Genomic DNA, 12260 nt, shown 5'->3' on the forward strand with positions numbered 1-12260 from the left:
CTATTGTTAGAGTCTGGTCTCGTAACTTAGGCGGGTCCGGGCTGGGGATTCGAACCCACCACCTTAGGTGTATGTGGCTGGCGCCTTAGCCGCTTGAGCCACAGGCGCCGAGCCAGTTATAACAATCTTTTAATCATATACCAACCTAAGTTTAATCACATATGGAAATTTTATTCCTTTACAGTTCTGCCTTTCCTCACTTTATCTTATTCTTTTTTTTTTTTTTTTTTAACACTTTTTTGCAGCTTTTGACCAGGGCTGGGTTTGAACCTGCCACCTCTGGCATATGGGATCGGAGCCCTACCCTTTTTAGCCACAGGTGCCTCCCCACTTTATCTTATTCTTGTTAGATTGTACACTGTGTGCCCCATTAACATAGATTTATAATTGCTTTTATGCTTTGTCTTTTAAATCATATAGAAGAATAAAAAGTTATGAACTGAAATTATGATAATATTGGCTTTTATATTTGTCCATGTATTTACTTTTATTAAAGAACTTTTTGTTTTGTGTGGCTTCATGTTATTATCTAGTATCCTTTCATTTCAATTTAAAGTACCCCCTTTAGTATTTCTTGTAGGTAAGGTCTAGTGACAATTAACTCCTTTAGTTTTTATCTTGGAATGTCTTAATATCTCCTTCACTTTTTAAAGATGGTAAGGCAAACTTTATTCACGGAGGGGCCATGTAGGAGAGAGTGATTGGTCTCAACTCTCTTCCTTGGTGTTGAAAGACAATTTTGCCAGATAAAGAGTTTGTGGTTGACAGTTTTTTTTTTTCCTCCTTAAGCACTTTAAATATATCATGCCACTGCCACTGCCTCTGCCCTTCAGAGTTCTACTGAGAAATCCGTTGACACTCTTATGGAGGAGCACTTATACATGATTAATTGCTTTTCTCTTGTTGCTTAAAGTGGTGTTTCTTTAAAATTTCAATTTCTGATTGTTTTTTACTACCATATATATATGTGTGTGATTGATTTGTGTAAATTGACCTTGTATCCTGTGACTTTGTTAAACCCACTGATAAATTTTAATATTTATTTTATAGATCCCTTAGAATTGTTTTATGTAGGCAACAACTTTTTTATGAATAAAAAAGTTTCCTTTTTATTTTTAATTATTTTGGTTACATAATATTTGTTTATTTTTATAGGGGACATGTGATGTTTTGACACAGACACACAATGTGAATTAATTACATCAGGATAATTGAGATTATCTATCATCTCAGCCATTTAGCATTTCTTTGTGTTAGGGAACATTCCAATTCCATTCTTTTAGTTATTTTAAAACATACCCTAACTTACTAATGATTATAGTGACTATAATCTAATATTCTTCATTATATCTAACTATAGTTTTGTGCCCATTAATCATCTCCAATTTATCTTACCGCCCCCCCTCTTTTTTGCCTCTGGTAACCATCATTCTTCTCTCTGTCCTCATGAGATCAATTATTTCTAATATTTAGCTCCCACATGTGATTGAGAACACGTGAGATTTATCTTTCTGCACTTGGCTTATTTCACTTAACGTTATATTCTCTGGTTCCATTTATGTTGTTGCAAATATCAGGATTTCATTCTTTTGGGGTAGTTTATAATATTCCATTGTTTAAGTTCACTAAGGTTTCTTTATTGGTTCATTTGTTGATGGGCACTTAGGTTGATTCCCTATCTTAGCTATTGTGAATACTACTGTAGTAAACATAGGAGTGCAGATATCTTTCAATTTGCTGAATCCTTTGGATATATCCCCAGCAGTGCAATTGCGGGATCATAGATAGATAGATAGATCTACTTTCATTTTTTTTTTTTTAGAGACAGAGTCTCACTTTGTCACCCTGGGCAGAATGCTGTGGTGTCACAGCTCACAGCAACCTCCAGCTTTGGGGCTTAGGTGATTCTCTTGCCTCAGCCTCCCCAGTAGCTGGGACTACAGGTGCCTGCCACAATGCCCGGCTATTTTATTGTTGCTGTTCGGCTGGGGCTGGGTTTGAACCTGCTACCCTCGGTACATGGAGCTGGCGCCCTACTCACTAAGCCACAGGTGCCGCCCTACTTTCAGTTTTTTGAGGAACCTCCATACTATTGAAAAAGTTTAATTTATGCCTTCTCAATCAATATGTTATTTTTTTTTTTCTTGTACTTACAAGGACCTCCAGTACAGGGTTAAATAGGAGTGGTGAGAGTAGACATCTTTTGTTCCTGATGTTACCAGGAAAGCATTCAGGCTTTTATCAACTACTGTGTTATCTGTAGAGATATTTTAAATTTTTTGATGCCTTTTGTCAGGTGGAAAAAGTTTTCTTGTCTTTGTTTTTGAGACAGAATCTTACTTTGTCACCCTCAGTAGAGTGGCATAACATCCTAGCTTGCAGGAACCTAAAACTCTTGGGCTCAAGCGATTCCCTTGCCTCAGCCTCGTGAGTAGTTGGGGCTTCAGGCTTCTGCCACAACTCCTGGCTATTTTTAGAGACAGTCTCACTCTGGCTCAGGCTAGTCTTTTTTTTTTTTTTTTTGAGACGGAGCCTCAAGCTATCCCCCTGGGTAGAGTGCCATGGCATCATGCTCACAGCAACCTCCAACTCCTGGGCTCAAGCGAGTCTCCTGCCTCAGCCTCCCAAGTAGCTGGGACCACAGGCGCCCGCCACAACGCCTGGCCATTTTTTTTTTTTTTGGTTGCAGCCGTCATTGTTGTTTGGCGGGCCCGGGCTGGGGATTCGAACCCGCCACCTTAGGTGTATGTGGCTGGCGCCTTAGCCGCTTGAGCCACAGGCGCCGAGCCCTCAGGCTAGTCTTGAACCCATTAGCTCAGGCAATTCACCCGCCTTGGCCTCCCAGAGTGCTAGGATTACAGGCATGAGCCATGATGCCTGGCCTGGAAAAGTTTTCTTTAAGTTAGTTTGCGAAGAGTGTTTTTTAAAAAATCATTCATTGATGTCAAATTTTAAAAATGCCTTTTTTTCTTGCATCTATTAAAACCAAATGGGTTTCCTTCTTTAATGTTTTGATATAGTGAAGTACATTGATTGACTTTTAAAATGTCCAACTTTCAAGTGTATTCCCAGGATAAACGTTACTTTAGTCACACTGTATTATCCTTTTTATATATTGCTGGATTCAATTTGTTTAAATTTCTTTGAGGACTTTTGCCTCTTTGTTTATAAGGAATACTGGTCTGTAATGTTCTTTTATTGTAATGGGTATTAAGGTAATAATGTTTTATAAAATGAACTGAAAAATATCTGTACCTCTTCTGTTTTCTGGAGGAGTTTGTAACTTTAGGGATCCAGAATTTTTCTTTGTAGGAAGATTTTTAACTGTAAATTAAATTTCTTTAATTGATGTATCTGTTTAGGTTATCTGTTTCTCGAGTAAACACTGGAATTTTCTTTCAATGAATCTATTCATTTTATTTAAGTTGTAACATTTATTGAAATAAAATTTATAATATTTCCTTATCTTTTAAAATCTGTTAGAATCTGTGGTGATATTCCTTCTTTAATCCCTTGGTAGAGTGCTGTGGTGTTACAGCTCACAGCAACCTCCAACTCCTGGGCTCAGGCGATTCTCTTGTTTCACCCTCCTGAGTAGCAGGGACTACAGGTGCCCACCACAATGCCTGGCTATTTTTTTGTTGCAGTTTGGCCAGGGGCAGGTTCAAACCCACCACCCTTGGTATATGGGGCTGGTGCCCTACCCACTGAGCCACAGGTGCCACCTTGATTTTTTCCTTTTTTGTTATCAATTTCATTTATTTCTCTTTTTATTTTTATTATTTTCTTACATTTATTTGCTTTGGTCTTAATTTTGTCTGTCCTGGCTGGAGGAATATTAGGCCATTGATTTGAGATTTTTTTTCTTCTCTAATATAATCATGTGATATGATACATTTCCCCCTAGGCATTGCTTTAGCTATATTACATACGTTTTGGCATGTTATATTTTAATTTGCATTCAATTAAAATTATTTTCTATTTTTCCTTGTGATTTACTCTTTGATCTATGGGTAATTAGAATTGTGTTGTTTAATTTCTAAATATTTGGGAAATTTTCCAGATTATCTGTTACTGATTTCTAGTTTAATTCCTTTGCAGTCAGAAAACATATTCTGTATGTTTTAAATTTTTCAGTATTTGTTTTATGGATCAGAATATGGTCTGTTTAGGTGAACATTCTCTGTGCTCTTGAAAAGACGCTATTTGGCTGTCCTTGGGAAAAATATTCTATGACCATCAATGATGTCAAGCTGGTTGGTTTCATTGTTTAGGTCTTCCATATCTTGAATTCAGTCTACCTTTTCTGTTGATTACTAAGAGAAAAATGTTGACATCTCCAAATATAATTGTGTATTTGTCTATTTTTTCTTTTTTATCACTGCTTGATTCATGATTTATTATTATTATTATTATTATTTTTGAGACAGAGTCTCACTCTGCTGCCTAGTCTAGAGGGTTGTGGTATCAGCCTACCTCATAGCAATCTCAAACTCCTGGGTTCTAAGATCCTCCTGCCTCAGCCACCTGAGTAGCTGGGACTACAGGCACCTACCACAATGCCTGGCTACTTTTTCTACTGTTAATGGAGACGGGGTCTTACTCTTGCTCAGGCTGTCTTGAACTCCTGAGCTCCAGCAATCTACCCGTCTCAGCCTTCCAGAGGCTAGGAGTACAAGCATGAACCACTGCATCTGGACTGATTCATGTATTTTTGAAGCTACATTGATAGTTATGTAAGTACTTTGGATGGTCTTCTTGAATTGATCTCATTATTGTGCAATTCTTAATTATCTCTGGTAATATCCCTTGTTCTACAGCTTACTTTTTTGATATTAATGTAGCTGTTTTAGGTTTATTTTTATTGGTGTTTATATAGTACATATTTTCTCTATTCATTTATTTTTAACCTGTCTGTGTTACTATATTTCAAGTTGTAGTCTTGTAGACAATACATGGTTGGGTTTTGCCAATTTAATCCAATCTGATAATCACTATCTTTTCACTGGGTTGTTTAGATCATTTATATTTAATTAAATATACAGTATTTATTGAACACCTTGTCAGTTTTTTTCTTTTTTCTTTTTTCTGCATGCTTTCGATTCTTTCCTTGGCTATGTTACCTCTACTGATTAACCCTTCAGATGAACTTTTTACTGTGATATTATGGTTTTTTATTTTTCAAATTTCTATTTAACTATTATCGTTTCCATCTCTCTGCTGAAATTCTCCATCGTTCATGCATGTTAGATCATCTAATGTATCAGTCGTAGTCTGATAATTCTAACATCTCCAAAGTTGTTTTGATTGCTTTGCTGTTGATTGTTGGGTTCTGTTGCTTTTTTGTTTATCTCATTAATTTTTAATTGAATGTCAGACATCAGGAGAGACTGAGATAAATAGTACTTATACTTGTAAATGGCATTATTATTCTTGTAGAGGTATATATATCTGTATGTCCTGTCTCTAACGGCTGGCACTGCCTGGGCTTCAGGCTGCTCAAGAAGAGTTGTGATTTTGTAAATTATTCACCTTGTGCTGTTAGCGTGGTAATGGCATTCTCTTCATGCCTTTCATCATAGGCAGCAGTGGGCTCTCCAAGATTAATTTATTTGTGAGAAATATAAAAAATTATTTCTATAATTTAGACTTGTCTTTATTTTTGAGCACATAACCATTAATTTTTGCTAAGTGTGGCATTCCTTATATTTCTTCTTTGAAGGAAATATGTATCTAATGTAGTAAAAATTAATTGGATATAAAGTTACATATTTTTTGTCTATTAATCTGAATTTTTCTACATAGGATTATTTGTTGGTGGTATTCATATGGCATTTAAAAGGGCAATTGTTCACTCAAAAAATAAATTGAGTATACTCAGTTGTACCTTAAATTGATGTCTTGAGATGTACATTATTGGATTAAGCACCATCTCTACCCTTGCAAACTCAGAAGAAATATAAAGAGAGACCATCTGTTCAAACCTTAGTAAAGCTTTTTGGACTCTGATAAGGGCTTCTTTGGCTTCTGTGACCCTGCAAGTTCCCAGTACTTCTCAGGCTGATATAATGAAGGCTCTTTGGGTGCTGATAACCATCTTTTTCATATCCTTGAGCTACACTTCTGTACCTCATCCTTAAAGCAAAGTAACTTATGTCTGCACTGTGTGTGTTAACCTATGTATGTGTTTGCAAAACAACCAGTAATATTGTATAATTCTATTATAGTGTCTGAAGTTTTTACTAGCCTTTCAAGGGATCTCTGAATTCTCCAAAAAATGTTAAGAATTATTGCTATAAATTCTGTGGCAAATATAACCACATAAAACAGCCACTACTCTCAAAGAGCTTGAAATTTTGTTGATCTTTGTCCTGTTGTCCTGTCTATGACAAACTAATAGTGAGCCAGTGTGATGTGGTAGTGAAGAATGTAGTCTCCACAATTAAGCTTAGGTTTTAATCCTGCTTAATCTCTTTCTGTCTTTTTGATCTCAATAACCATAGTATTGTATTTCTCAGTGTGTTACTTTTAGGTGTAAATTAGGAAGTGCTTATAAAATAGCAGATGTTCATTTGTTAGCTGTGCTTGATAAAGATAATAAAAATAAGAGCTATTGATAAGTGCCTAGAGGTGATTACTAAATTCCCTTTCTATTTTCTCTATTTTTAATTTTTGTTGAAGTAGAATACATATAAACTTTACCATTTTAGCCATTTTTAAATGTACAATTCAGTGACACTAAGTACATTCACAGGGTTGTATAACTGTCACCACTACCCATTTGTAGAACTTTTTCATCATCTCAAAGAGAAACTCGATACCCATAACCAGTAACTCGGCATGCCCCTTTTCCTTCCAGTTTCTTGCAACCTCTGTTTCATTTTTCTGTCCATCTGGATTTGCTTATTCTGGATACTTCACAAAAGTGGAATCATACAAGGTTTGTCCTTCGGTGTCTGGCTTATTTAAAATAATCATTTGTATATTTTTTACTTATTCATTAAGGCGATGCCATTTATCTTTTCTACTTCATTGAATTATTGTTTTGAATCCAGTGAAATAGTTAAAACATACAGGTACTATGTAAGTTTAAAGTAGTATATATGAAACTGGTAAATATTCGAAAACAATGATCTTATATTATCTGTGATTGAATTTATAATTAAAAATTATTCCTATGTTATATAGAAATGTTAGGAATGTTTTAAAATTCAAAATTAGGAGGCAACAGCATTTTATAAGGCAAAAATCTGTTTTAAATAGTAAAGTAATACTTAATGGATGTTAAAGCAATTTTATATTCTGCTTCCATGTTTTATATACTTTGTCTTGAAGAACTTTGTTGCATTTCTTCCTCTTTTTAGGATTCTAATTCTCAGATGGATTTAAGCATTCAGGAAACTGATGATGATATTAATGAAATAATTCAAATAGATGGAACTGGTGATACATCTTCCAATGAAGAAATAGGAAGTACAAAAGATGTAGAAGAGAATGAATTTCTAGGGATTATCGATACAGGAGATCTGAAGGTGCTTGAAGAAGAAGCTGACAGTGTATCAAATGAAGACTCACCTGCAAACAGTAGTGATAATGAAGACCCCAAAGTAGCCCGTGTGGAAGAGGTGAGGATCACTTCTGAACTGAAACTGTCTTTATTAATCTGTAACACACTTTAGTATATTATGGAGCCAAAAGGAATAACAAGATTAATCCTGTCTTTAGTCTCTTAAAGTGAGGCTTACTTGTATTCTGATGTTTAAACTGTTTAATCTTGAAGTGCAGTTGAAACCAGTATTAAGTATTTAGGAACGGGCTTCTGTATTTGTTGGTCTTTACTAGAGGGAGGTAATCATATGGTTTTTCTCTAACTCTAATAAATGCAGTCAAATCTGGGTGGGTATGGTAATTAGAAAATGTGTAAGTAGTATTAGCTATCATTTATGGTATATATAGTTAGGTATATATAGGTATATTATAGGCATATAATATATATAGGTATATTATAATATATATAGGTATATTACGTATGTATCAGGTAATAATATTAAATCTTACCTGCCTTATATTATTTAATAGTCTCAGTGTCCTATGGATCTTATTATTATCTCATTTTACAGATGAGAAAACTTAGATATGGGGAGTTTTATTAACTTACCCAAAGCCAGTCATGTAATTAATTAAGTGGCCAAGCTGGGATTCAAACTCAGGCTATTTGAATTTTAGTACGATTCTATTCTGTTGCTTCAAGTTCCTTTATTTCTATATGGCTTTTAAAAAATTTGAAGCATCATGTAATTCCTTAATGTGATCATCTTTTATCTTTAGGACCCTTTAAATTCTGGAGATGATGTTAGTGAGCAGGACGTGCCAGACCTGTTTGACACAGATAATGTAATCGTCTGTCAGTATGATAAGGTACTAGAGTCACCTTTTGAACTTTGGATTTATTAACTGCATTTATGGTAGAAAGTTATGTAAAATGTTAGAAAATGTGGTGGTGAGTTATAGTTCACAGTTAAATGAATCTCGAAACAACAATTTAATTCTTTAAGTTCTGATGGTATATTCTGGGTCTAGCTGTGTGCTATCTGGTCTCAGTGATACCAAAAAAGTGCTGGTCCTTGTCTTAAGGAGGTGACAATCTTTTTTATTGTTGAGAATTCATTGAGGGTACAGAGAACCAGGTTACACTGATTGCATTTGTTAGGTAGAGTCTTTCTTATAATTGAGGAGGTGAAACAAGATGTTTCTATGGAATACTAGAATGACATAGAATAAGGTGGCAGGTAAATCAACAACTAAAATATGTCACAGGTAAATCAGATGTTAAGAGTGGCACATCAATCACATTCTAACATATGCAGCAGAGATCATAAATCCTAAAAGTGGCAAGGAAATACAAGAAATCATTTGTAGTTGCAGTTCTTCACAAATCCTTCATGGGTGACGTGGAGCTTTGAAATGGGCCTTGAAGGATTTGTAGGGTATAGATAAATATGGAGAGTAGGCATTCAGAGTGGAATAGCCTGATAAAAAGCAGAGAAACAAATGAATGTAGTGTGCTTAAGGGCCAGTGAAGAGATAGCTCTGCTTGAACAAAATGTTCTCTTACTGGATGTGCAATACTAGGAAATGAAGCTGGGTTGGAGGCCAGAGTAGAGAGTAGACTGGGATATCATGAATGCTGGTAGAACAAATCCAAACTTGGTGAGTAGTACATTAGCCTTATGAGAAAGTTATTGAGAAAACTGTCATTGGGTTTAATTATTTTATTTGGAAAAAGCAAATGGTAAGAAAAACAAAAGTAGGGCATTCATGAAGTAACCAGAGCCCAGACTGAGGATAGCATTGTCAGAACATGGAAAAGTCAGAGGTTCTGGATAGAAGAAATCAGTGGCACTTGGTGGTTAGTTGAAGGTGTCTCTCAAGCCTAGGCATTAGCAATTTAACTTTAAGAACTAAAATGTAATATTGCTTTTGTTCTATTTGTAAAACACGATCGCTGTGATTGTACAATAGAATGGGCAGTTTTAGCCCTTAATTCACGAATATATGTCTTTTTAAGAACAGCTTTAAGATAACTAACATATATTGTTCACTTATTGAACGTGTACAGTTCAGTTTTTTTAGCATATTTGTGGATATGTGCAACCAGTATCATAGTCAATTTTAGAATCTGTTCATCACTTCATACTTCAGTTCTGACTGCAATATCTACCTATTTTCCTGTAGGCCTAAGGAACCACTAATCTACTTTGTGTCTATGTGGCTTTCCATATACTAGGGTTTCATATAAAAGTAATGATATGTGGTCTTTTATTACTGGCTTTTTTATTTCTTTTCTTTTCTTTTCTTTTCTTTTTTTTTTTTTTTTGAGACATAGTCTCTTGTGTCACCCTCGGTAGAGGGCTCTGGTGTCACAGCTCACAGCAACTTCTAACTCCTGGGCTTAAGTGATTCTTTTGCCTTAGCCTCCCAAATAGCTGGGACAACAGGCACCCACCACAATGCCTGGCTGTTTTTTTGTGACAGTTGTCATTGTTGTTCAGCTGGCCTGGGCTAACATATCTCTAGGGTTTGAACCTGCCAGCTTTGGTGTATATGGCTGGTGCTATAACCACTGTACTCCAGGCACCAAATCTAGCTTTTTCATTTAGCACAATATTTTAAAGTTTTATCTATGTTGCAACATGTATTAGGACTAAATTCCTTTTTATTGCTGAATAATAGTCTATGAATGGATATACCACATTTCATTTTTCTGTTTGTTGATTGGCATTTCGGTTATTTCCACTATAGGGCTAGTTTCATAGTTGAGGCACTTATAAAAAAGACTAACCAAAAAAAAAACCTTACAAAATGTATCTAACAGATTATAAATTGTATCTTCTGACCTTGCTCAGTGTGTTATGACTTTCTTCCTCACAATGTAACACCAGTTGTTCATTCCTGATAATATTAGCTCCATATTCTCTGTTTATTCCTTTGTAGATATATTGGAATCTTTACTGCTTTTGAATAATCCGAGCATGCCCCCTCCCAGGACCTTTTGTTCCTATTCCCTTTGCATGGATGCTCTTGTGTCAATATCTGCCTGGCTTTGTTCTTCACCTTCTTCACATCTTTGTTCAAATGTCACCTCAAAAATCAAGTCCATCTTGACTTTCCTGTTTATATAATTGCAACACTACTTCTATTTTCTGGTCTTTCATTTCCTGTTATGTATTTTTCATAACACTTATCACCTTTTAATATTCTATATAATTTACTTGTTAGGTTTCCCCATCCCCCAGGAAACTGTAAACTCTTCAAAGGGGAAAAGTCTATTTTATTTAAAAAGTCTATTTTAAAAATAGAACAGACTTGCTCCGTCACCTTGGGCAGAGTACAGTGACATCATCATAGCTCGATGCAACCTCAAATTCCTGGGCTCAAGTGATCCTCCTACCTCAGCCTCCTAAGTAGCTGGGACTACAGGTACTCAACACAACACCAGGCTAATTCTTTGTATTTTTGGTAGAGATGGGTCTCATTCTTGCGCAGGTTAGTCTCAAAGTGCTGAGCTCAAGTGATCCTCCTGCCTTAGCCTTCCAGAGTACTAGGATTACAGGTCACTGTGCCTGACCTCTTTCTGGTTTTTTTCTTTTGCATAATGGTATATATTCTTTGTATATATAATGTATAATATATAAATATGTGTTTATTATGTATATCTTAAACTAACATATCTCTAGGCCATAAAGACATCATATGATATATAGACACTCAAATATTTGTTGAGAGAATGAATAAACTATTTTTTTTAATTAAATCATAGCTGTGTGCAACAATGCAATCATGGGGTACAGTGTGGTGTTTTGATATACAATTTGAGATATTTTCATCAAACTGGTTAGCATAGCCTTCATGTCATTTTCTTAGTTGTTATGTCAAGACATCTATATACTACTTTTAGAAAGATTCACTTGTACCCTTGTAGGATAAACCATAGAGGTGATCACTCCAATCACCCTCCCTCCACCCATCCACCCCCTCCCTCCTCCTCCCCATATTCTTAGGCTATAATTAGGTTACAGCTTTCATAATAAAATATCTTGAGGTCTTATTTTATAAGAACTTACATTTAGAGTCAGAATAATCCCATTTGCCATAGCAAAGAAATGTTAATGATCTTTAATTGTGAAATTAATTAATTTAGACTATTTTTCTCCCTCTAGATTCATCGAAGCAAGAACAAATGGAAATTCTATTTGAAAGATGGTGTTATGTGTTTTGGAGGGAGAGACTATGTATTTGCAAAAGCCATTGGTGATGCTGAGTGGTAAACCTTATGAGTTTAGTACATCTGTTTTGTAAACATCAATGGGACTATGTTGCACATTGTGAACTTATTTTAAATATAGTCCAGCACAGAGCTGCTGAAATTTTTAGTTCACTGTATGGAGTTTAATAAAAGTATAATTCAGATGCAGATACAAATACACAATTTTTATTTATTTTCTTTTATGTTTTAATAGAGTTTTAAAAATACCATTACTAAGTATAGAGGCATCAGTTATGATGGAGCATTAAGAAAGGTCAAAATTCTTTATTCTTGAAGGAAAATTTAAATCAGATTCCAAGTTTCCTTCACAGTAAAGTCATTCTTAGTTATTGGGTTGGGGTGGGTATTCTTCCCACCTGTCACCAAACCATGTTACATAATGTCCTGGGGAGTCTTTTAAGTAGTGAGACATCCAGAAAGGCTTCTCCAGGTC

At 35.2% G+C, this 12260-nt stretch overlaps 1 protein-coding gene across 2 annotated transcripts in view; it reads left to right on the forward strand.

The window, feature by feature from the left end:
* GTF2A1L (general transcription factor IIA subunit 1 like) overlaps nucleotides 1–11989 on the forward strand; it is a 75632-nt gene extending 63643 nt beyond the window's left edge. For both annotated transcript variants that reach the window (XM_012804005.1, XM_012804006.1), the window contains 3 exons: nucleotides 7365–7625; nucleotides 8329–8418; nucleotides 11721–11989. In XM_012804005.1, the coding sequence (XP_012659459.1) occupies nucleotides 7365–7625; nucleotides 8329–8418; nucleotides 11721–11828 (459 nt within the window). In that variant the 3' untranslated portion in view covers nucleotides 11829–11989. The remainder of the gene's footprint in view (nucleotides 1–7364; nucleotides 7626–8328; nucleotides 8419–11720) is intronic.
* Nucleotides 11990–12260: the final 271 nt, after the last annotated feature.

Source organism: Otolemur garnettii, unplaced genomic scaffold (genome assembly GCF_000181295.1).
Source record: "Otolemur garnettii isolate 467f Iridium unplaced genomic scaffold, OtoGar3 scaffold00024, whole genome shotgun sequence".
Taxonomy (NCBI): Eukaryota; Metazoa; Chordata; class Mammalia; order Primates; family Galagidae; genus Otolemur; species Otolemur garnettii.